At 33.5% G+C, this 25,679-nt stretch overlaps 1 protein-coding gene across 1 annotated transcript; it reads right to left on the bottom strand.

The window, feature by feature from the left end:
- Positions 1 to 13,901: 13,901 nt before the first annotated feature.
- On the bottom strand, positions 13,902 to 16,378 carry LOC135148518 (homeobox-leucine zipper protein MERISTEM L1-like). The gene is made up of 7 exons (XM_064083777.1): positions 16,166 to 16,378; positions 15,934 to 16,035; positions 15,579 to 15,779; positions 15,310 to 15,484; positions 14,889 to 15,160; positions 14,353 to 14,448; positions 13,902 to 14,264 (listed from the first exon to the last, which is right to left on the bottom strand). Exons 1-7 carry the CDS (start codon positions 16,376 to 16,378, stop codon positions 13,902 to 13,904), a joined length of 1,422 nt encoding a protein of 473 aa, XP_063939847.1.
- Between the last annotated feature and the right edge of the window lie 9,301 nt (positions 16,379 to 25,679).

The raw sequence follows: 25,679 nt of genomic DNA, 5'->3' as shown, positions 1-25,679 counted from the left end.
AGATATTTATAAATATATTTATTAACTTACTTCGTCGGTTAATACTTGTACAAGTACATTAAAACTAAAACACCAATCAATACTATCCGCTCTAATTTATAATTTAATTATAAGAGTTTCCTGCCACTTAAAAAATATTAATAATGTCATTTACACTCCAAAATATCAGGGTTTTCCTTCCTGAATTTGAAAATTGAAGTTCCATCCAATACTCCATATATTGGATAAACAGTAATTTTACAATCTTATCACATAATTCTCCCTTTATTCTCTCGACCATTGTTGGATATTGTTTCTTTTAAAATTAGCATATAATTCATATATGAATTATCATTAGAATTTACACGATACTCTTTTTAATTCTTCGCGAACATACTACTAGCTATAGAAGCTAGCATGTGCTATTTACTACTTTAATTCTTCAGAGTAATGTAACGTAGGCATTTATGAGTCATATTATAAAGAAATTAATGGAAAAGCACCAAATGCAAGACCCGAGTTAACTAGTGATTTGTATAAATTATGAACATCTCTATCGTCAACTTCCACATGTTCAACCCATGTAACCTCGAAAAGTATTTGTATATTCTTAGAACAAAGGGAAGAGAGTGTGTTATTGTATTATGATACAATGAAAAGGAAAAGTTGTACTTTGGAGAAACCATTAGGCAATTCTTGGATCAAACAGCCTGATGGCCTTCTTCGACTTTGACATATGGATGCAGGACCCAAATTCTCCAAGGAAACATCAGCAACGACCCTTGTCCCATTATCATGTTGTTTGCGGTATCTTAGAAAGTAGTATTCTCGAGTTGGAACTAGTGGTGATAAGACGTGAAAGTCAGCTGTCATCTGGATATCAAACAAGTTACTATTTTAGTTTCAAAACACGTATACAAGGTCTATAAGAGTTTTGGAACTTAACTTGTTTGATATCCAGATGACAGCTGACTTTCACGTCTTATCACCATTATTTTCAACTCGAGAATACTAATTTGTAAGATACTACAAACAACATGATAATGGGACATGGGCAGTTGCTGATGTTTCCTCGGAGAATTTGGGTCGTGAATCCACATCTCAAAGTCGAAGAAGGCCATCAGGCTGTTTGATCCAGGAATTGCCTAATGGTTTCTCCAAAGTACAACTTTTCCTTTTAGTACTTCATTATCATAATACAATAACACACTATCTTCCTCTTGTTCTAAGAATATACAAATACATTTCGAGGTTACATGGGTTGAACATGTGGAAGTTGACGATCTAGTTAACTCAGGTCTTGCATTTGGTGCTTTCCCATTAATTTTTTTATAATATGACTCATTAGTTCCTACTTTACATTTCTCTCAAGAATTAAAGTAGTAAATAACACATGCTAGCTTCCAGTAGTATGTTGGCAAAGAAAAAGAGTATCTTGTAAATTCTAAGGATAATTCATATGTTATATGCTAATTTTAAAAGAAACAAAATCCAAGAATGGTGGAGAAAATAGAAGGAGAATTATGTGATAAGATTGTAAAGTTACTCTTTATCTGATATATGGAGTAATGGATGCAACTTCAATTTTCAAATCCAGGTAGGAAAACTATTAAATTTTGGAGGGTAAAATGACATTATTAATGTTTTTAAGTAGTAGGAAACTCTTATAATTAAATTATCAGTCGGACCGGAAAGCATTGATAATTGGTGTTTTAATTTCAATTTACTTGAACAAGTATTAACAGACGAAGTAAATTAATAAATATATTTATAAATCACTTTTTTTTTTTCATAAATTCAACATTGTATTTGATTTAATATAAATATCATTCTTATGACAAAAGTAGTTATATACCACAAATGAGCTATGCAATTAGGCATCAATAACTTAATCATTAGCCATAAGTTATAAAATTAAGGTAATTAAAATATACTAGTCTACTATACACATGAAAATAAGTAAGTTTATTGTCAAGATTAGATACATGTGTACCTGAGTTAACTAGTGATTTGTATAAATTATGAACATCTCTATCGTCAACTTCCACATGTTCAACCTATGTAACCTTAAAAAGTAGTTGTATATTCTAAGAAAAAGGGGAAGAGAGGGTGTTATGGTATTATGATAAAATGAAGTACTGAAAGATAAAGTTCTACTTTGGAGAAATCATTAGGCAATTTCTGGATTGAACAGCCTGGTGGCCTTCTTCGACATTGAGATATGGATGCAGGACCCAAACTCTCCAAGGAAACATCAGCAACTGCCCATGTCCCATTATCATGTTGCTTGCATTATCTTACAAAGTAGTATTCTCCAGTTGGAACTAGTGGTGCTAAGACGTGAAAGTCACATGTCATCTCGATATCAAACAAGTTACTATTTTAGTTTCAAAACTCTTATAAACCTTTTATACGAGTCTTATAAACCTTTTATAGTAGTTTTGAAACTAAAATAGTAATTTGTTTGATATCCAGATGACAGCTGACTTTCACGTCTTCTGACTACTAGTTCCAACTCGAGAATACTACTTTGTAAGATAGTGCAAACAACATGATAATGGGACATGGGCCGTTGCTGACGTTTCCTCAGAGAATTTGGATCCTGCATCCACATCTCAATGTCGAAGAAGGCCATCGAGGAATTGCCTAATAGTTTCTCCAAAGTACAACTTTTTCTTTTAGTACTTCATTGTATCATAATACCATAACACCCTCTCTTCCCCTTTTTCTAAGAATATACAACTACTTTTTCAGGTTACATGGGTTGAACATGTGGAAGTTGACTACAGAGATGTTCATAATTTATACAAATCACTAGTTAACTCAGCTACACATGTATCTTATCTTGAAAATAAACATACTTATTTTAATGTGTATAATAGACTAGTATATTTTTGTTACCATAATTTTATACCTTATGGCTAAAAATTATGTTATTGATGCCTATTTGCATTCTCATTTGTGTTATATAACTACTTTTGTCATAAGAATGATATTTATATTAAATCAAATACAATGTTGAATTTATGAAAGAAAAGATATTTATAAATATATTTATTAACTTACTTCGTCGGTTAATACTTGTACAAGTAAATTAAAACTAAAACACCAATCAATACTATCCGGTCTAATTTATAATTTAATTATAAGAGTTTCATGCCACTTAAAAAACATTAATAATGTCATTTACACTCCAAAATATCAGGGTTTTCCTTCCTCGATTTGAAAATTGAAGTTCCATCCAATACTCCATATATTGGATAAACAGTAATTTTACAATCTTATCACATAATTCTCCCTTTATTCTCTAGACCATTGTTGGATATTGTTTCTTTTAAAATTAGCATATAATTAATATATGAATTATCATTAGAATTTACACGATACTCTTTTTAATTCTTAGCGAACATACTACTAGAAGCTAGCATGTGCTATTTACTACTTTAATTCTTCAGAGTAATGTAACGTAGGCCTTTATGAGTCATATTATAAAGAAATTAATGGAAAAGCACCAAATGCAAGACCTGAGTTAACTAGTGATTTGTATAATTATGAACATCTCTATCGTCAACTTCCACATGTTCAACCCATGTAACCTCGAAAAGTATTTGTATATTCTTAGAACAAAGGGAAGAGAGTGTGTTATTGTATTATGATACAATGAAAAGGAAAAGTTGTACTTTGGAGAAACCATTAGGCAATTCTTGGATCAAACAGCCTGATGGCCTTCTTCGACTTTGACATATGGATGCAGGACCCAAATTCTCCAAGGAAACATCAGCAACTGCCCTTGTCCCATTATCATGTTGTCTTAGAAAGTAGTATTCTTGAGTTGGAACTAGTGGTGATAAGACGTGAAAGTCAGCTGTCATCTGGATATCAAACAAGTTACTATTTTAGTTTCAAAACATGTATAAAAGGTCTATAAGAGTTTTGGAACTTAACTTGTTTGATATCCAGATGACAGCTGACTTTCACGTCTTATCACCATTATCTCCAACTCGAGAATACTAATTTGTAAGATACTACAAACAACATGATAATGGGACATGGGCAGTTGCTGATGTTTCCTCGGAGAATTTGGGTCGTGAATCCACATCTCAAAGTCGAAGAAGGCCATCAGTCTGTTTGATCCAGGAATTGCCTAATGGTTTCTCCAAAGTACAACTTTTCCTTTTAGTACTTCATTATCATAAATACAATAACACACTATCTTCCTCTTGTTCTAAGAATATACAAATACTTTTCGAGGTTACATGGGTTGAACATGTGGAAGTTGACGATATAGATGTTCATAATTTATACAAATCACTAGTTAACTCAGGTCTTGCATTTGGTGCTTTCCCATTAATTTTTTTATAATATGACTCATTAATTCCTACTTTACATTACTCTCAAGAATTGAAGTAGTAAATAACACATGCTAGCTTCCAGTAGTATGTTGGCAAAAAAAAAGAGTATCTTGTAAATTCTAAGGATAATTCATATGTTATATGCTAATTTTAAAAGAAACAAAATCCAAGAATGGTGGAGAAAATAAAAGGAGAATTATGTGATAAGATTGTAAAATTACTCTTTATCTGATATATGGAGTAATGGATGCAACTTCAATTTTCAAATCCAGGTAGGAAAACTATTAAATTTTGGAGGGTAAAATGACATTATTAATGTTTTTAAGTAGTAGGAAACTCTTATAATTAAATTATCAGTCAGACCGGAAAGCATTGATAATTGGTGTTTTAATTTCAATTTACTTGAACAAGTATTAACAGACGAAGTAAATTAATAAATATATTTATAAATCACTTTTTTTTTCATAAATTCAACATTGTATTAGATTTAATATAAATATCATTCTTATGACAAAAGTAGTTATATACCACAAATGAGCTATGCAATTAGGCATCAATAACTTAATCATTAGCCATAAGTTATAAAATTAAGGTAATTATAATATACTAGTCTACTATACACATGAAAATAAGTAAGTTTATTGTCAAGATAAGATACATGTGTACCTGAGTTAACTAGTGATTTGTATAAATTATGAACATCTCTATCGTCAACTTCCACATGTTCAACCTATGTAACCTTAAAAAGTAGTTGTATATTCTAAGAAAAAGGGGAAGAGAATGTGTTATGGTATTATGATACAATGAAGTAATAAAAGATAAAGTTGTACTTTGGAGAAATCATTAGGCAATTTCTGGATTAAACAGCCTGATGGCCTTCTTCAACATTGAGATATGGATGCAGGACCCAAACTCTCCAAGGAAACATCAGCAACTGCCCATGTCCCATTATCATGTTGCTTGCATTATCTTACAAAGTAGTATTCTCGAGTTGGAACTAGTGGTGATAAGACGTGAAAGTCACCTGTCATCTCGATATCAAACAAGTTACTATTTTAGTTTCAAAACTCTTATAAACCTTTTATAAGAGTCTTATAAACCTTTTATAGGAGTTTTGAAACTAAAATAGTAATTTGTTTGATATCCAGATGACTGCCGACTTTCACGTCTTCTGACTACTAGTTCCAACTCGAGAATACAACTTTGTAAGATAGTGCAAACAACATGATAATGGGACATGCGCCGTTGCTGACGTTTCATTGGAGAATTTGGGTCCTGCATCCACATCTCAATGTCGAAGAAGGCCATCGAGGAATTGCCTAATGGTTTCTCCAAAGTACAACTTTTTCTTTTAGTACTTCATTGTATCATAATACCATAACACGCTCTCTTCCCTTTTTCTAAGAATAGACAACTACTTTCTCAGGTTAATGGATTGAACATGTGGTAGTTAACTACATAAATGTTCATAATTTATACAAATCACTAGTTGACTCAGGTACACATGTATCTTATCTTGACAATAAACATACTTATTTAGTTATTTTCATGTGTATAATAGACTAGTATATTTTAGTTACCATAATTTTATACCTTATGGCTAATGATTATGTTATTGATATGCCTATTTGCATTCTCATTTGTAGTATATAACTACTTTTGTCATAAGAATGATATTTATATTAACTCAAATACAATGTTGAATTTATGAAAGAAAATAGTAGTGTATTACTCTGGTTGATTAGAACATTCAACTTATTTTTACACAGCAAAGGATATCTTGCCCATCCCCTCATTAATATGAAAGAAGTGAACATTTTAGTTCGACAGTTCTCGCTACCATTCATACACAATTATATAATTCTGGACAAATAAAGCACTTGGCCTTTTGTTTTAAGTTGTCCATCATAAATAAGAGCAGGTTCAATTCATGAAACCTGAATTTTTGTTAGAAGTAACATACTTACTCGACCTTTTCTAATATGCTTGCCAAATGTTTTTATTTTTTGAGCATATTAAGATAAAAGCCTATCTAACATGCAAACATTTATATGTATTGACTTGATTAGAGAGTGATACGATCAAGGCCCCATTCAAATTTGGTTCACCCACCTGTTTGGGTTGAATTATAGTGGGCACTCTGTTACAAGCTTGTACTCTACTTAGGATGGCTGGAGTGTGGCGAAGTTCATGGAACATTGGAAGAAAAAATTGCGTGCACATGTTCTATCTGTGACTGAGACATCATAGCACACCATAAAATTGTGTTTGTAGCCTTCTTTTGCCTCCTTCTTAAATGATTATATAGTACTTTGGATTTTTGATCTATTTGATAACTAGATAGTCAAGTAAAATTTAAATTTCTTACCAACCAGAATCAAATTTGGTTATGGATTTGATATCAAAATAATGAACTATTGATGCCTGTTTGCATTCTCATTTGTGTTATATAACTACTTTTGTCATAAGAATGATATTTATATTAAATCAAATACAATGTTGAATTGATGAACGAAAAGTCATTTATAAATATATTTATTTATTTACTTCGTTTGTTAATACTAGTACAAGTAAATTAAAATTAAAACACCAATCAATGCTTTCCGGTCCAATTGATAAATTATAAGAGTTTCCTACTAAAAAAAATAATTAATAATGTCATTTTACACTCCAAAATTTCAGATTTTTCCTTCGTGGATTCGAAAAATTGAAGTTGCATCCATTACTTCATATATTAATAAAGATTAATTTACACTTTGGCCCCAGAAGTTTAAGCGTTTTTTCGATTTGATCTCAAACAATATTTATTTTCAATGCTCGCCCAATGTTTAAAAAATGTTCCGATATGCACTGCTTTGACCATCTTCCGTCAAGTTGACTGTTAAAGTTAAGAGGTCTACACACTTTGCACCCCATAAGTTTAAGCATTTTTTCATAAAAATTTTCCAAAGCTCATAAGAACGGGATTAAAATTACAAGCCACAAGGTTTGAATCGTGCAGATTCTTGCTCCTTTTAAAAAAAATACCATTCAAATGTTGTTCTAGAATGTTTAAATTTTTTCCCTAAACGAAAAAATAATGTTTGAATTTCTAAAGAAAGGTTGGCCTACAATTATCAGGTTACGTGGATATATACATGTGTCTTGACCATCCTTGCTAAATACTAATGTTGTTGGGCATATAGTGCCTATTACTCAGTGTTTATTTAGAAAACTATAAAAACAGTGTTATTCTAATACTAAGGCTGTGAGTTTGTTTTTAGTGAATACTTTGCATCAAGTAGATACTCCTCCGTCACGGTCATTTCTATACAGTTTCCTCTTTGGGACGTCCCATCATTTCTATACATTCCTAAAATTGCAACTTTTAATAATGTAAAACACTATTACACCAACTATTTTCTTCCACTATCTTCATTTTATAACAATATAAACACTATTACACCCACTACTTTCCCCATTATCACACATCTATAATTAAATATAAATGGGTCCCGCCACTTTACCTACTTTTCTTCTAACTTTACTCATTTTTTACACTTTTTCTTGGTCTCCATGTCCACACCAAATGTATACAACCTACTGGGACGGAGGGAGTAGCAATTATGCATATTGCGTGCACGAATGTCAGCTTTCTTTGGTGAGATTTTGACATTTGCACTTGTGTTGGCATGCTGTTGACAACAGAAGTTGAATAGATGTACAAATATATTAATTTCTTACCATTATCATTGAGAATAAATACCAGCATGTTTTTACTTCTCAATCAATTAAGTAGTAAAGTGCTGTAATATATATATGGATTGCAGACTTCAAAGATGTAGTGATTACGAATGAGAGCATTCCCCTTCATGCAATATAATGGGCATCAAGAGCATTAATATACCAACTTATATTTCTGGCAAAAACATAAAATATCAACTTATAATTTCCTCCCAGCCTTGGTATCATGGTTCTTGCATTCCTGGAAGACATATTGCACGTTCGTTAGCTAAAGAGTATACTAGCATAAGGTCAGATTTGAATCTCTGAGTGTTATCAGATAATGAAATTGTTCCAGTTCACCATTCTATTGGAGTCAAAATTACTATTACAAAGGAAGCTTCAACACTGAATGCTTCATTTGTTAAGATTTATTATGCATACAGGCGTATCTGATCTCATGCCTAATAACTCTGGTCGGAGATATATTATCTTTATTTCATCACTTGCTATTTTCCATAATGGTTTGCAGATTTAGCTGAAATTAGCTTGTATTGATACAATGACCGACTTCCTATGAAGCATGAGTGCGGGTGCGGGTGCGGGGATACGTGGTGCGGGGATACGGGAATTCGGCAAAAAAAAATAAATGGGGATTCGGGTGCGGGGGGATACGGCAAAAAAAAAAAAATTAAAATATATATTTTATATATTTAGATATATAGCTAATTAACAAAACAGTGGAATAACATTCAAATCCAACCAAATAGTCATTAAATAAGTAATATATTACATAACTAAATCATAACACAAATCACAGCATAGTGCCTACTGCTTACCCATTAAATAAGCCAGCAACATCTCAGAAGCCACACAAAAACCCATCTTTATACATATATACAATAGATACAAGCTGAGGCCACAAAAACGTAAACAAATTCGCAGCAACTAAACACAACAACGAAATCACATATATACATACAAATATCATGTATGTATTTGTATCACGGAAGATGATAGAAAGAGGATGAGATAGAGGAAGATGATAGATAGAAATAGGAGTGAAAAATTACTGAATCTGCCCTTCCCGCACCCCCGTGTATCCCCAGAGCAAGTGCAGCGGGATACGCCACGCGGCGCACCCGGTGCGCACCCAGCCGCACCCAGGCGCACCGCCGCACCCGCACCGCACCCGGTGCGCAGTGCAGCACCTGGGTGCCGCACCCATGCTTCATAGCCGACTTCACTTGTGGCAAGTTTATTTTGCCAATCCGCTTGTGTGGTTTGATAATAGAAATAGTAAGAAGAGTCCTCACCATCCAGATTTCAAACACAGGGATATTGGTGAAGTTTTATGGCCAGTGACGGACGCAGAAACTTTTCCTAGGGGGGTCCATATATACACTAATTTAAGCATGAATTATACTACTCAGGAAGCATGAGACTTGATTTTATGCAAAATATCAGTTATACTATTAGAACTAAAGTTATAAGCAAGCATTAAAATTTATGTTGTGATATACTGCATAAGTAAAATTATTAGTAAGTACCTTTATTCATTCCGTAAGCGTGGTAAATCAATCCTTCGAGTCGTCATATTCTGGAAATGCTGGAAATGCAGATTATTCTATCCATTATAGAATAATCTGCACCAAAAACTATTATATGAAATTGGCCCCTGAAATTAACTACAAAATGTACAAAAATATAAGAACAACTCAATTACCCAAAATCATCCATAAACTTTGATGTGTACAATAAAGTGTTAAATCAAGACTAACCTATATGTTGTGAATTGTGATGTTGTACAAGTACAAATTTATAAATTATAGCTCACAAATCACAAATAATAAGTTTCAGTAGATTCTAATTGTGTTAGATATAGTTTAGGGTTTAAAGAATTGGAATTTACCTTTTTCCGGTAAGCTCTCTGGCCTCTGGCAGGCGGCAGCCCTCTGCAATCCTTGTCTTCCTCTTCACCTTAATTGATTGAAAGTTTAAAACCTAAATTGATGCTGCGAGAGTGTGAGTTGTAAGGTCACGAACTGAGGAGCAGCTATTGTGTTTGAGTTTTGTGTGCCTAATGACTAACCCATATGATTGTTATATATTTTTTATAAAATAGAGAACAAATGAACAGTAAAAAAAAATTTTTGAAAAAAAAAAATAAAAACCCAGCAGGGGCCAGGGACCCCCCTGACCCCCCTCACCTCCGTCACTGTTTATGGCTGAAGCACAATGATCCTCTCCATGGATCCAAAAACAACTAGAGCTGCATGATTCTGGATTGGAAGGATGGCAAGAAAGTGTAAGTTCTGATTTGACTCCATTGGTACACCACAACAAAAACAGCATCAGACAACACTGGTCAGACAACGGACGCTGAAAAAAGTGTTGGCTGAAACAAAGACACAACACTTTATTTTCGTCCTCGAAAAACCGATGTGTTTCTTCATCTCACACAACGGTGCGTACCGTTGTCAGAGGCGCTTATCAGACGGGATCGCAATAGACCACGGTTTTCTTGGGTATTAGACAACGGTTTGCCCGTTGTCTGATGCTGTTTTTGTTGTAGTGGTATATGATGATTTCGCATAGCCTATCACCTCACAAGACTAGTAGAGTTTGGAAATATTCATGAAAAAGCGCTTAAACTATGTAAAATCATTTTTCTAAATATTATTTGAATTCTTTATAGTTTTGTAGGTTTCAAGGGAAATGTACATATTCTGATGTTCTTCTAGCTAGCTTATACATGGAACTATGGTATATGTCCGGCAAAATACTGTAACCGCACTATGCTTCAATTATTTATCCAAGGAAGTTACTGTTGCTACAAAATATTCAAAAGACCCATAATTTGATCATTAAGATGCTCAATAGTATTTTATTTAATTACCTAAATGTTTTTCCTCTGTTCCTTTACTAGGTCATTGATTACAAAACACAGCAGAACAGGCCTTTCCCTTTGTTGGCTTCTGCTTATGCATTCAGATTTGTTTCTGAATGGATAAAATGGTTGTATGGTGATGTGACAGCCAGATTGAATGCCAAATGACTTCTCAATGTTGCCGGACCATGTTGAAAATAAAAACTAGAATTATAACTATAGAACAAAATAGCAATTGATATGTACAAGAGCGGAACTCTCTCAAGAACTACATTGTACTTCTTCTTGTTATATTCCTCCTTGCACCTCTAAAAAGAGATTACATGCTATATTTAAAACAAACGTACTTGACTCCTAATAATATTCTACTATTATTCTAATAAATCTCCTAAAACAAGATAGACTCAATATCTCCTACAAACTCTCTAGAACTCCAACAAACATCCAACTACTTCAATCTTAAATTAATCCTCCAAATAAATAACTAAACAAATAATAATAATAATTAAATTTAAGATTATTCCAACAATCACCCCCATAATCTTAAATTTACTTAACATAATTTATGAAGCACTTCTCTTCATCTGTGATGCACTTCTCACCACCACTAATTTGTTGATGCACTTTTCATCAACACCAATTTGTTGATGCACTTCTCATCAACACCCAATTTGTTGATGCACTTCTCATCAAAACCATATTCACTGGAGCATTTCTCTCCATCATCCTGAGCACCAAGGCTTCAGCTTTTTTCTCTAATTTTAACTTCTACTGGCTAGTGCAAACAGAGTAGAAAGTAGCCCCATATGCATCCCATACTGCACATGATGATACCTCCCACTTGCCCATACCGCATCAAATCTTTCTCGGCAGCCCTTCTGTTGTAACCACATTCTCAGCTTGAATTGCTTCTTGAAAATCATATTATTATGCCACAAAGAACCTCGCTCTGATACCATGTTGAAAATAAAAACTAGAATTATAACTATAGAACAAAATAGCAATTGATATGTACAAGAGCGGAACTCTCTCAAGAACTACATTGTACTTCTTCTTGTTATATTCCTCCTTGTACCTCTAAAAAGAGATTACATGCTATATTTAAAACAAACGTACTTGACTCCTAATAATATTCTACTACTATTCTAATAAATCTCCTAAAACAAGATAGACTCAATATCTCCTACAAACTCTCTAGAACTCCAACAAACATCCAACTACTTCAATCTTAAATTAATCCTCCAAATAAATAACTAAACAAATAATAATAATAATTAAATTTAAGATTATTCCAACAGGAGGAACATGCATGTATTGTCGGGCTTAAGTCTCCGACCACATCTGTCACTGCAGTCAGTCAGTACATCCAATTTCTACTGCCATCTTCCTTGTCAACAATTCCATTGACAATTTTACTTTCATAAATATACTGCCAGTTTTATCATGGAATAATTTTCGGAGGAAAGGTAACAAAAGTACTATTGAAGAGAGAGGGAGAAAAATATTAATATTTGATATTCTGATAATATTGACACTAAAGATTAGCATTCATGTTGCTCTAAGAACATAGTTACCTCTAAGTATAATATAGGACCAAAATCATAAAACTCAACTCCAATGTATAGCTATAATTAGTCCTAACATAAGTTTAATCTTATATTTACGATCAATGATAGCTAAAGCTATCCTTGCCACATCATAAATTAACTAGAAATGGAATCAATGAAGTCTAATTTGAATAAACAATGACTATAGTAATTTTACATTTAGTATTGGACTTGTTCACTAACCATCATAACCACTACCAAAGCCTCGCCATACTATTGGCCTGAACATACCCATCGATCAATGAATTCCCCATACAAATATCCCCCAAGACATTAATAACATACAATTCCATGAAACCCGGTTTTTACTAATCAATTCATCGAACCCCTTCCAAGTACATAACACTTTCCCACAAGAATCATACATATGTTTCAAAGAATTACCAACAAAACTGTAATAAAAAAATCGAGTTTTCATAATACTATAATGTACACGCAAACAAATTTTAAAATTCGGCAACTGAGCTAACGCCTTAACAACAAACAAGTAAGTTATATAATCATGCTCAAGCCCACTTGGACCCGGATTAATTTCCGGTTATATAGTATTCGGTCTGGGTTTTTTGGGTATTTGGGAAAAGAATTAAATTATTATTCGATTTTATTACCAAATAACTGAATACTAGCTAGGCCGTAGTTCCAACTCTATTTCTTCTGAGGTCTCACTTCATATAACACATCAGTTTGGAGCAACGACTAGACAAGACAAAAACTACCCTTCCTAGCTCATTTCAACAGCAATAAGGAATTAGTGGCTCGACAAAGAGTTCAGGCTCCAAAGTTTCCATTAAAAGCACAAAATTTTCAAAATCAGTTGCATCAAATATAAAAGGAAAAACAGTTATACCAATTATAGAAGGAAACATAGTTAACAAAATAAGTTAAGTTTACAATGATCATGGGCAAAGTCAATATCTGAATATCACCCTTTACTAGTGATCTTATTTTCTGCATTAATATTTCAACAAACCCCATAATTAAGGCAAGAGTCGTGAAGCTGCATTCTTGAATTCCTTGCTTGGTTGTATATTCAGCAATAAACAAAGCTTGCATAGCCTTCCTTCTTCTTGTCCTTGTACTACTGGAATCAAAATAAAATTATATCATGCTGAAAAAAGACCATCACCTGTTAATTTTAAATTTCTAGCAGCTTATAATGCTAATGTGTTATTAAGTAGATACTCCAACACTATGCATATTAGTTCTTGAATGAAACATGACACTGAAAGTAGATGCTCTAATTTTAGAAAGATGTTACATCATAGTAGACCGAGACATAGATGCCCTATCTGTTTAAACTACCCGTTATATATATATGTCATAATCTCAGAAATATTTATAAATTGTACCTTATAATTTATGACCCTCCTGTCAGACATTCGAATCAGACACTAGTGCATTTTTGATCCTTTTTGTTGTGCATTGGATAAGCTTGTTTATAGTCGCCACCTGTCCACTTGTGAGATTTTCTGGTGGAACCGATCTAATTTTAATCTGAAAAGCAACAGTTAGCAGGGATCCACCAGAACCGACGTCTAGAATTCCTCCTAAATTCTTCCCAGGACCATCAGGAAGTATAGCAAATCCCCATGGGAGAACATCAACATAATTAGGATCACCTCCACTTAGGACCACATTCATAGAAATTCGGTCAACTGGAGCATATATGACATATGATGCAGTAGGATCCGCACAGCTCTCTTGTAGGATATATTTGTTGCTTTTTCCTGGGTTCTACATGCAATTTTATTATGTTATATATGTTAATTCAAAATAAAAGAAACATAAGCACAGTTGATGAAGATAACAAATTACAACTTACATGTAAACACAACAAGGATATTCGGCTACAAGGATCACGACCATTAGCAATGTGCACAATTGGTTGTACTTGTCCAACCTTGGTTAAGAGGTCCCACTGTAGATACATGATAATCAGTAAGTACTAGATATTTTCTTTCATTCTAGAATAAGCATCACAAAGTATTGCAATCATAATTTTCACGTAATCATTTTCATATAAAGGTAATTTTGGAGATATAAATCATAAAGAATTAAATCATTTCTGTAATGTTGCATCTAATGTCATTTACCTTTTCTTTATGAAATTTGTGCAATATGATTGTCTAGGTGATGTTTTTCATAGTCGAACAGATATGCATGAGACATTATATATTATAAGCCCTTACATGTAGCATAGCAATAAGAATTCTCGAATACGAGTATTTCAATAATTGGGATATAATCAATTTTGTCTGATACTACATGATATAGCTCGTTACTCTTGATATATAATTTATTAAACTTGTTTTGTCTTATTCTATAGTTGAACATGATAGTAAACTAAATATTCCTTACCTTGCTTCTTGACCTCACATCGATGAGGAAGTCAAAAACCCTTTTGGGAGGAACTGGAATCCAGAAAGAAGATGCAGCGCTGATCACAGTACCATCAGGTGTGCGTGGATCATCTGTATTCTTTCTGGTCATGATTTTAGCATCTGTAGCACCGTCACCACAAAACATGGTCCACATATGTTCAGTAGAAACTCCAACACCATTGCAATAGCCCAACACCATTCTCTCTGCTAGCTTAAGCATACTCTTTCTCCCTTCAGGAGTTAACATCACTGTTTCAAGTAGATTAATATAAATATTATTCACGCATATAGACATATATACTGGAAAAAGTTCTATGGAGTCTCGGTTAATATGTTGCATAACATATTAGACTCCAAGGACTCCAATATAATTGGGACTTGTGGATTGACTTATGTACCTCTCACATATTCTGCATGAATATTGTTTGACTGGAAACTTAAAAGGCGTGCACATTGCCTATATAGTGTTATTACCCAGCGTTTTGCGCCAAATGCAAGACCTGAGTTAACTAGTGATTTGTATAAATGATGAACATTTCTATCATCAACTTCCACATGTTCAACCCATGTAACCTGGAAAAGTATTTGTATATTCTTAGAAAAAGGGGAAAAGAATGTGTTATTGTATTATGATGAAACAATGAAGTACTAAAAGAAAAGGTTGTACTTTCGAGAAACCATTAGGCAAGTCCTGAATCATACAGCCTGATGGCCTTCTTCGACTTTGAGATATGGATGCAGGACCCAAATTTTCCAAAGAAACATCAGCAACTGCCCATGTCTCATTATCAATTTGTTTGCAGTATCTCACAAAGCAGTATTCTCGAGTTGCAACAAGTGGTGATAAGACGTGAAAGTCAGCTGTCATCTGGATATCATACAAGTTAGTATTTAATTAGTTTCAAAACTTTTATAAGCAAATCTATAAGTATAAATCAAATACACAGGTTTTAGTGTTGCCTATATCTCATACTCAATCTTCAAAACACTATTTCTGATATAAAAAAACAACTAATCCATACCACTTGTAAGGCTCCGTTATAATTTCCATCCATGCCATTTGAAACAACGTCAATGGTCGATGCTCGTGAAACAATGCCAGAAAAAACAGTTGACCATTGTTTCTGATGATATAAAGCAGATTAGTCAATGATCTGAAGGCTAATTTCATATAAACATACAATTCAAATGCATTAATGGACACACACATATACAGGGGAGAGAGAGTGAGAGAGGGGGGGAGGGAGACCATACCACATCCATCAAGATTTCCACGAGTTTGGTATGATTGATGAAAATAACAGCAGACTGTCTCGATGCCTCAGATTTCATTTCCATAGGTTCCAATTCGATCCCTTTGGGGAAACTACTTAAGTACTCATTTTTACTCAAACGTTCAATACCATTGTCTGTGTTTGGAATCCATAGGGGTTCTCCAGCTTGAGCCATCCTAAGGAGTTCCTCCATTGCTGCAGATGCTTGCTCAACTATGAAGGGATTGTCAGGCTCAATTGGCCCAACAACTGACTGAAGTAGTGCCTATACATATGCATATTCATTAATAAATAATCATACTAGTGTCATAAATTGCACAAATGATTATTCAAATTAAACACTATAATTTACAAGTAACTGCAAAATTCAAAGTACCTTTTCTCCTGAATGACTAGTTTCAACCTCTGAATGTTTTTCTTTAGATGACATCTCGTCTATAGTAGCAGGGAAATGTTCATTCTTGGCCATTTCAATTGTTGCGTTTGGTTTGCCTTATTTTCCAAAATCTTCCTCAGCTTATTTTCATATGAGTCTATGACTCATATATTTATAAATGAGTTACACATCTACAACTCACGTAGTGAATACAATAAATGGATGGCTATATTGAGAACCGTTGCACATCTACAACTCACTTACTAAATGCAATAAATGGATGGCTATATTGAGAACTGTTGGATAATATATAAAATTGGAAGATTATGTTGAGAAGCGTTGGATCATATTTGTTACGGGTCGGTGGGAGTTGGGGGTCGGGGATTTGATCAGCAAAATTATTCAATATAATAAAGGGAGGTTATATTGAGGAGCGTATATGATAGTGGAGGTTGGGGATTCAGTAAATACAATCTTCGAATCCATTAGATCATATCTATTTTAATTAGTGGGTGGTTCGGGATTCGATCAATACAGTCATTGAATTTAATAAAATGATGGGGAGCATATGATTATATCTATTATAGTCGGTGAGAGTTGGAATGCGCATGAATAGTACAAAACGGATCAACGGGGTGGTAGAATATAAAAATAAACAATAACTTATTTATAAATGGAAAAATAGTTTTTTTTTTGTCACTCAACTTATTGTGTTTTTAGAAATTTACCACCTAACTATAATTTTTTTTTATTTTACTCACTGATGTTAGGTTCAGATTTTTTTTCTTATAACTTCTACTTCTTTCTTTTCTTCTTTCATAATAACAATTCACTTTTTTAAATCATCAAACATTCTTACCAAAATTATTTAGAGACTTAAATAGCTTATAACTCACATTATCCAAATTATTTAATAACTTATAACTCATATATAATACTTATCACTTATAATACATTTCTTTACTTTAAAATGTATGTAACTTCTTTATATTAAGAGAAGCGATCCCTAGACGCTCAACATTATATACTAAGATTTTTGTCCAATTCCCAATCTTTTACTCTAAAATCTTCATTTATATTATCAATATATATAATTTAACACTTTCCACTCATGTTTGACTTAATAATGACCATCCGATCACTTGTGGGAAGTGATGTCCATATCATGACACCCAAACTTAAACCCATTAATTTAACACTTTCCCATCATATATTTCACTTAATAATGACCATCGTGTCACTTTTGGGAGGTAATGTCTTTATCCCAATCCCCACACTCAAACCCATAACTCTATCATACATAGTGGAGATTAATTTTCTCCAAAATCCACATCTTAAATGAGAAACATGCGCAAGATTCTAGAAATTTCACATAGAAATATATATATATATATATATATATATATATATATATATATATATATATATATATATACATATATATATATGTTCAAAAAAAATCTCAAAAATCATAATGTATATTACTTTTTTTAATTTAATATCAGATTTTAAATATTAAAACTTGAACGAATATATATTTCTTGTATAAGTAAAAGACATTAAAAAATTCCTTGCAAAAAAGATATAAAATAATTACCATCTTAAATGATTTTGTACTATGAAACAAATTATTAATAAAAAACAATAATAATGAAAAAATATTATAGTATATATAATATAATATCTTTCTTGAATAATTTATAAATATATATATATAAAATATACTCCATCCGTTCCTTATATTTGTTTACAGTTTTTTCCATTATTTGACACGCATTTTAAGACGTGCATAAAATGTATTCCTAAACTTTTTTTTGAAATTTTCTTTTGATCTGAATAAAAATTTGAACATTAAATTTATAAAACTATACTATATAAGAGTATTTAAATGTGTGTATGGAACACTCTCTCCAAGATACAACCGAAAGGACTATAAAGGACTATGGGAGAAGGAAGAAGAGAAAGAGAGCGGCGAGACTCGGGAAGAGGAAGAGAGAGAGGACGAAGAGGAAAATGATGATGGGCTTGATTAGGAGTGACTTGGAGGATGGGGTTCAATTTTTGATTCTCGGCATTGTGTGTGTGTTTATAAATGGATATTTATATTGGTGGTGGCCTGGCGGGTAGGATTCGGTGGTGGGTACATGATTAGCGGAAGGAGGTTCGTTGCAAGGGAATTTTAAGAGAAAGGAAGATGAAGTATTAAGGTGATGATGATGACCGATAGAGGGAGAAGAGAGTTAAGAGAGAGGTGAGTTAAGAGAGAGGGAAATTACTACTATACCCTTGAATTTGTTAGCGTTAACGGTCCACTCTAACCGTTAGATGGTCAAAATGGTGCAAAGTGAAGCGAGAATTAAACAATAGGGTGTGTTTTGCCAAGAAAAATTGTTTAAGACCAATTCAAAAAAGCGCTCAAACTTATGGGGTGCAAAGTGTAATTTAATCTAATAATAATAATAACAAATTAACTTGCTGATTGTCCGACTTGATTAACTTTCAATTCAATAGAATCTCTTAACCTTCATTCATGTCCTTGATTTGCTATATCTCCAATAATGGTGGCGTGGAGGCTTAGTAAAAGTATCAACACACAGGGGCGGACCGAGTGTACGACCATGGGTGGCCGTGGCCCCCCCATCCTTCCAGCAGCATAGTAGTAGTACTATATAGTCTCTATATAATCAGTTGTAAAATCTGATAATGGCCCCCCTCCATCTTTGTTTATATACACTTGGCCCCCCTTGTACTTCTAGTCTGCGTCCGCCACTGTCAACACATGTTGTTGTTTATGCTCGTCTTATGGTGGAGGGTCAAGACCATAAAATACATGGCAAGCATAAATTAACTTTTCCCATCATCTTGTGGAAAATCAATAGACATAAGTAATCTGTGTGCGATAACTAAGCTAAACTAGTGTGCTCTTTACACACGTTCCTAAGGTTTTATTGTCCATTGAGTTGTATGCTCCATTTCCGAATTTTGTACCAATATCACCAACAGTTATGCCCGGGAGAGTTATATGCATCTTAAAAAATGCTCCATGAGCTTCAGCACCATTAATTCGCGTAAAATTATCAACTTTTCGTTGGAGTTGAACATAAGTCTGTTTTTGTTGCACGCATATACTTGAGTAGCCTCAGAGAACTAGTTAATAGTATGACCCCCTCGCCAACTGATCAAGTTTTTCTTGAAAGACTAAATGGAATACCTGATACTTGAGTGTAAAACCGAGATAGCTGCTGAAACTGGTTCTACAGGCTGGGAAAAAGGTCAGACATAATGCAGTATGTAGTTTGCTGATATTAGATTCTTTTGCATATTATAAACGTAATCGTGTTATGTTATTCTCTTTCTGCAGGTTCATTGATAAATTGAAACAGGAAGTTCCTGGAAGGGGGGTTAAACACAACTTAAATATCTCTGTAATATCTATGCACTATCTCTTCTTCACAAGCACCAGGGTGAATTTCTCGCTACTGGCTGTATCACAGCCGAGCAAGCTTCAGTTGCAACTACACAACTTAGAAACTTATATTCACAGGTTCTTTTTATGATGATTGCTAGCAAATATTTATTAAATTTTTTTATTAATCATATATTAGGCCAGGGTTCTAAATATCCATGATTGCTAGCAAATATTTATTAAATTTGATATATTGATGACATTACTTTTATATAAATTTAGTTTTCTATTAGTTAGGAGTCGTTATCATTTTCCTTTAGCTGATTATTCTTCATACTAATTCAGCTTGTATATAGAATTTGATGAATCTCATGTGTTATGGTGCATTCTTGTTCATGGTGTTATTTGAATATTTGTGATATATAAATTTTATTTTCTTTCTAATATCCTAAGGCATGATATACTCTATTTGTATACTTTTTTATATTAAATTTATGTATTTCTCTTTTGCTCATCATTGTATAGTGAAAAACATATTAGTTTTATTAGTTATGTATTATCACATTTTTTATTTTCTAAAGAAAATGTTGGCTCCTTTTTGTATGATTACTTTTGAATACAGGACGCGCGTTAGAAAATAATATTCAAATTTCCAACATTCCACTTATGATTTCTTTGTATCTTATTTTAAGTTGTGGGCCCATATTTTTGAAAAAAAAAGTTGTGGGCCAAAAACTTAAAGATAATATTATATTCCTTTTGCCACCGGCCCACCAATCAAAAAATTCCTGACAGTGGAATAATATAACCGTTTTAAAGGACAACTGATATTATTCAATTGTATATGTTCTATGTTAGAATATCTAAACATATATGAATATTATTTGTAACATCATAAGTCAAGATTTGGAGCAAGTGAATTCGCCTCTCACACATCTTCTATTAACTAATTTTTTGGGTATGTTACAAAGCACCAAGTCAATGTCTTTTGACTCATATATCTATATGAAATCTTAATTTTTATATGTGTATATATTTTACTTATCTCACATGGTTTTTTGATATATTGATGACTGAAATGGGTGAATTTTAAGGTTTCTTATGTGTATATGTTCCCTGATATTGTTTTTGATTTGATAAATCTGTGATTGAATGGGAAAAGTTTAAGGTAATCACATGTTTTTGGGTGATTCAATTTTATATGCATATACCTTCTTATCCTTTTTGGTTTGTGTTTTTGGGTGATTCAATTTTATATGCATATACCTTCTTATCTTTTTTGGTTTGTTTGTTTTGATTTTTCTCATTTGAGTATGCTTGTATATATAGGATTTGTGAAATCTCATTTTTAATATATATATATAGTTCATTCTTATAGATGGTGAAGGTGGTAGACTTGTGATGTGTATTAGTTTTATATATTTTTAATTTTTCTTTTAAGAAAATAGATATATAATTTTATATATTAGTTTGTCTTTCTCCTTTCAATTGCACTCATACTCAATCATTCACTTTAATAGCAAAGATTTAGGCATTCAGTGAGACCAAATATCTCAATATTGTAAGATACTTTTTGTGTGAAATGTATTGGGGATTGTTTGTGTAAATTCAACTTAATCACTTAAATAATGTTTATGATATTGCTTATAGACTTAATTACTTTCTTATTTTTATAGATCCTTTTGTGTGGTTTAATCTGAACTATATGTATGCAGGTCAGGCTTGGACTGCCAAGGGAATATATCTGACTTTGATATGTCGGCCAATCTTGTTGGTGACAGCAGCATGACAGAAGATGAAGTGACAGTGAAGAAACAAGATGTACAGCCAACTTATAATTTTTATGCAATATTTTTTTCTTGCATTCTTATATTTATTAATATTAATTTGTATTACCCCTTAAATTCCAGACTATGAAGTCGAGTGTATGCATAAAAACTGCTGATGGTCATGCAATACAAGTTGATTTTGAGGTTGCCACATTATGCACAAGGATATGTAATGAAATGCAATCAGGGCGTGGATATTCTATGGACAACCCCATATCACTACCTCCACTAATCAGGAAAAACTTTTTGAGCTTCGTGATAAATTATTGTCGATATCATCAGGTGTCTGGCAGCGTTTATGAGGTTAGATATGGATATCTATAACAATGTTTGGCAGTGATAAATTATTGTCGATTCCGTCATAAATAGCTCAGTTTGTTGTAGTGATCGTTTTTGCCTTCTCATTGTAATTTTATGTCCTCTTGAACAATGTTTGTCAAAACTACCTTTCTCTTCCATGTGGAAGATATTTAATATTAATGGTGCGTCATAATGCGGCAGGGCACTACTTTTGATGAAATCTTACATGATATGGATGCAAATTTTCTATATGAGTTGATATGTGTTGCACACTATCTGCAACTGAAATCGTTGATTGATCTCACTCATGAAGCTATGGTGAAGAAGATTGAGAATTTGTCATCAATTAAGGAATTATATCACATGTTGCATCGTCCAGAGAATGTTTCAGAGGTTGTCTTGTTCGTGATTGGAGCTTACTTTATACACTATTTTTTTTAACCATTGTTTATGCATGGTACTTTGTTAATTTGATTAAATGATGCAGGAAGAACACTCATCTTGGATGAAGTTTTTTAGAAGATTTTTCACAGAAAGGCAGAAAGAAAATAAGGAAAAGGAAAATTCAGAGGTTAACTTTTGATACAATAACAAATCTTCGTGTTCTTTATATGGAATTATAATAAGCTTGCAAAAAATTGTGCTGTAATTCTTACTACTGATTACTATTTTTCATTTCAGAAGTTTGAGATTGTATCAAAGCCAAGGCAATATGAAGATACACGTTCGATTGATGAGCTTCTTGCCTTCATTAATGGAGGGGATGAAGGTATATTTTCACTTATTTAATTCTTTTCCAAATTATTTTCAAGTCTGTTCTCTTAAACATAAGTATACCTGCCACCGTAATGAATACATTTTCAACATCAAAATCATACACTCGAGACCAAGAATTATATGGTTCTGGTCCAATTTATTTTTTCCGGAGACAACTACTTCTTTGGGTGCACTATATATATTTAACGCAGAGAAATATGACTGGGCACTTCTTATTTTCATGCATTGCGTGAATTATTTAGTGATAAAATGATGAGTAAATCACACTTTGCACCCCATAATTATGAGCGCTTTTTCGAATTGGTTTTAAACAATTGTTCTTGGCAGATGATGACACCCCACTGTTTAATCCTCGCTTTGCTTTGCACTATTTTAACCATCCACCGTTTGAGTGAACCGTTAATGTTAACAGAGCCAAGGGTATAGTAGTAATATCAATTAATTATCTCCCTCTGTTTCACCTCCTTTCTTTCTCTTCTGTCACCAACGATAAGCGGCGCTAACGCCTAGGCAACCATCAATAAACAACAACCATCACCCCAACCTTCGGCCACTACACATCTTCCGCTCAGACCCCTCACCCTGTCTCCCTCCTATCCAGCCACTGCCTATTTGCTAGAAATGCGGCCACGCCACCCCTTCAGCCACCAAAATCAGTGCTCACCCTACAAACCTCCGATCAACCTTTCCGACACATCTCAACAGCCAAGGCACAATCAATACACAAGCACACAATATCGAAATCAAACACACAGTTCATACATATATCTCACCTGTTTTTAATTGATTAGAGGGGATTATGAGATTGTGGGGAATGATCGGAGGGGATTAAATGATCGGAACGACGGTCAGACTACCGTCGCGGCAACGCCAGTGATGAAAGAGGGAAAAGAAAGATGATAAGGGGTGGGTGTGTTCACTACAACAAAAACGGGTACATTTGACCGCCAATTTTCGGTCATATTTAACTAAATTTGACCGCACGCGGTCGAATTTCGCTAAATTTGACCGGAAATTGTTGGTCACTCATATATAGCTTAGTGGAATTTAGCATTTCTGGTCATATTTAATTAAATGTGACTGGTTAAATATGACTTCTTAAATTTGACTGCCTAATTTGACTTTAATCGGTCATCATGCCTAGTTTGTATATAAATGTGTATTGTTTCAACTTCTTGTGTATTTGTTTGACCCGACGGTGGGCAACATGGGTGGGTGTGTTTGCGGTGATTGGAGTCGGAGACGGGGTACACGGTGGCGCGGTAGTTACCGCCACGAAGAGGTTGTCTGAAAGGGGATTAGGGATAAGGATGGCTCGATGTCAAAAGGAGATGCAAAGTAGGGTGGTTGCTGGTGGGTTGTATAGAACGGCGGCATTTGTGATAAAACGGCCGATTGGCGAAGGCTACAAGAGAGGGTTGGGGATGTCAACCACAGCCCACAGGGCGGCTGTGTACAACAGCCCAGCAGATAAGAAGAAATGGGGGGAGGAAGAGGGAGTGGGGGGGCTAGGGAGAGAAAGAGATGGATGGGGGAGGGTAGAGAGAGAGGGCGAAGATGGGACAGCAGGAAATTCGGGTGGCAGTGGTGGTCCGGGGCAAGTAAATTACACAATTAACCCTCTTTGTTAACGTTAACGGTCATGTCTAATGGTGGGTGGTCAAAAAGGTGCAAACTGAAGCGAGAATAAAACCTTGGGTTCTGTTTTGCAAAAAAAAATTGTTTTAAGACCGAAATGCAAAAGCGCTTTAAGTTATGGAGTGCAAAGTGTAATTTACTCTAAAATGATTAAATGTAGTTTCCTACAAGTGTAAATACAAATTGAGTAAGTTATGGCGAGTCTTAGAAACTCAAACACGAAAACCGTAGTGCTGCTAGTTGTTTAGATTGTAAGACAGCTAAATAATAACTGTGCCAGATGTTTTTCATCTAAGGTATTTGGAAAAGCTATCTGATGTACAGTTTTTTTGGGTATAGAAACTGTCGCAGGAATTCTGTATCCCATTAGGTAAAAATTACAGCTGAGTTCTATAATATTTGCAGATTCTAAGGGGTTCCAAACTGGTAAGAAGAAGAAAAAGAACAGTAAAAAGAGGGACAAACAAAAGAAGGGTTTTTCCGCATGTGCTTCTTCAACAAATCAATCCTGCCTTCTAAAGAACGACGTTGAGATCCCTGACGAGATCAGCACCCAGGTTGCGCATATTGATCTTTTTGGTTTTTTCATAGACTTCTTTACAAAAGCATATTGCATGATTGGTTTGTGTAAGTTTTTGGGTTAACTTTTGACATTTTGCAGGATACAAATTCTTTTGAAACTACTAGCCTTGACATTGAGAGTAGTTCTATGTCAAGGATGGTTGCTGATAAGTTAAAGCTATCAAACACTGGTGATAAAAATGCCACTGCCGAGGATGGCATTGACAATATAAGTGAAGAATTACTTGATAGGTGAGACTATTACTCTTATTAGTTGGGCATACTTCCTTGGAAGTTTTCATTACTTTATATACATGGTTTAAATCTATTAATACTTGTTCATTTCTCGGCGTAAATGACTAAAGAAAAATTCAAGTATCGATCATTACTAAGTAAATTATAAATAGTATTATTAATCTAGGGATGTTATACCATGTACATGTGTTCTTACAATTACTTGGTGACCCCAATTTCATGTATGCACTGTGCAAATGTTATTCTAACAGTATGTTGATGTGTTTAACCAATATAAATTATAAATTAACTTATATCATTTTCTTTAGTTAAGTGTTATATATATCAAGTAGTTATAGATTTTTTAAACACT

Source organism: Daucus carota, chromosome 8, assembly GCF_001625215.2.
Source record: "Daucus carota subsp. sativus chromosome 8, DH1 v3.0, whole genome shotgun sequence".
Classification (NCBI taxonomy): Eukaryota; Viridiplantae; Streptophyta; class Magnoliopsida; order Apiales; family Apiaceae; genus Daucus; species Daucus carota.
The sequence above is the reverse complement of the archived record's forward strand: the minus strand, read 5'-3'. Positions and strand labels throughout refer to the sequence as shown.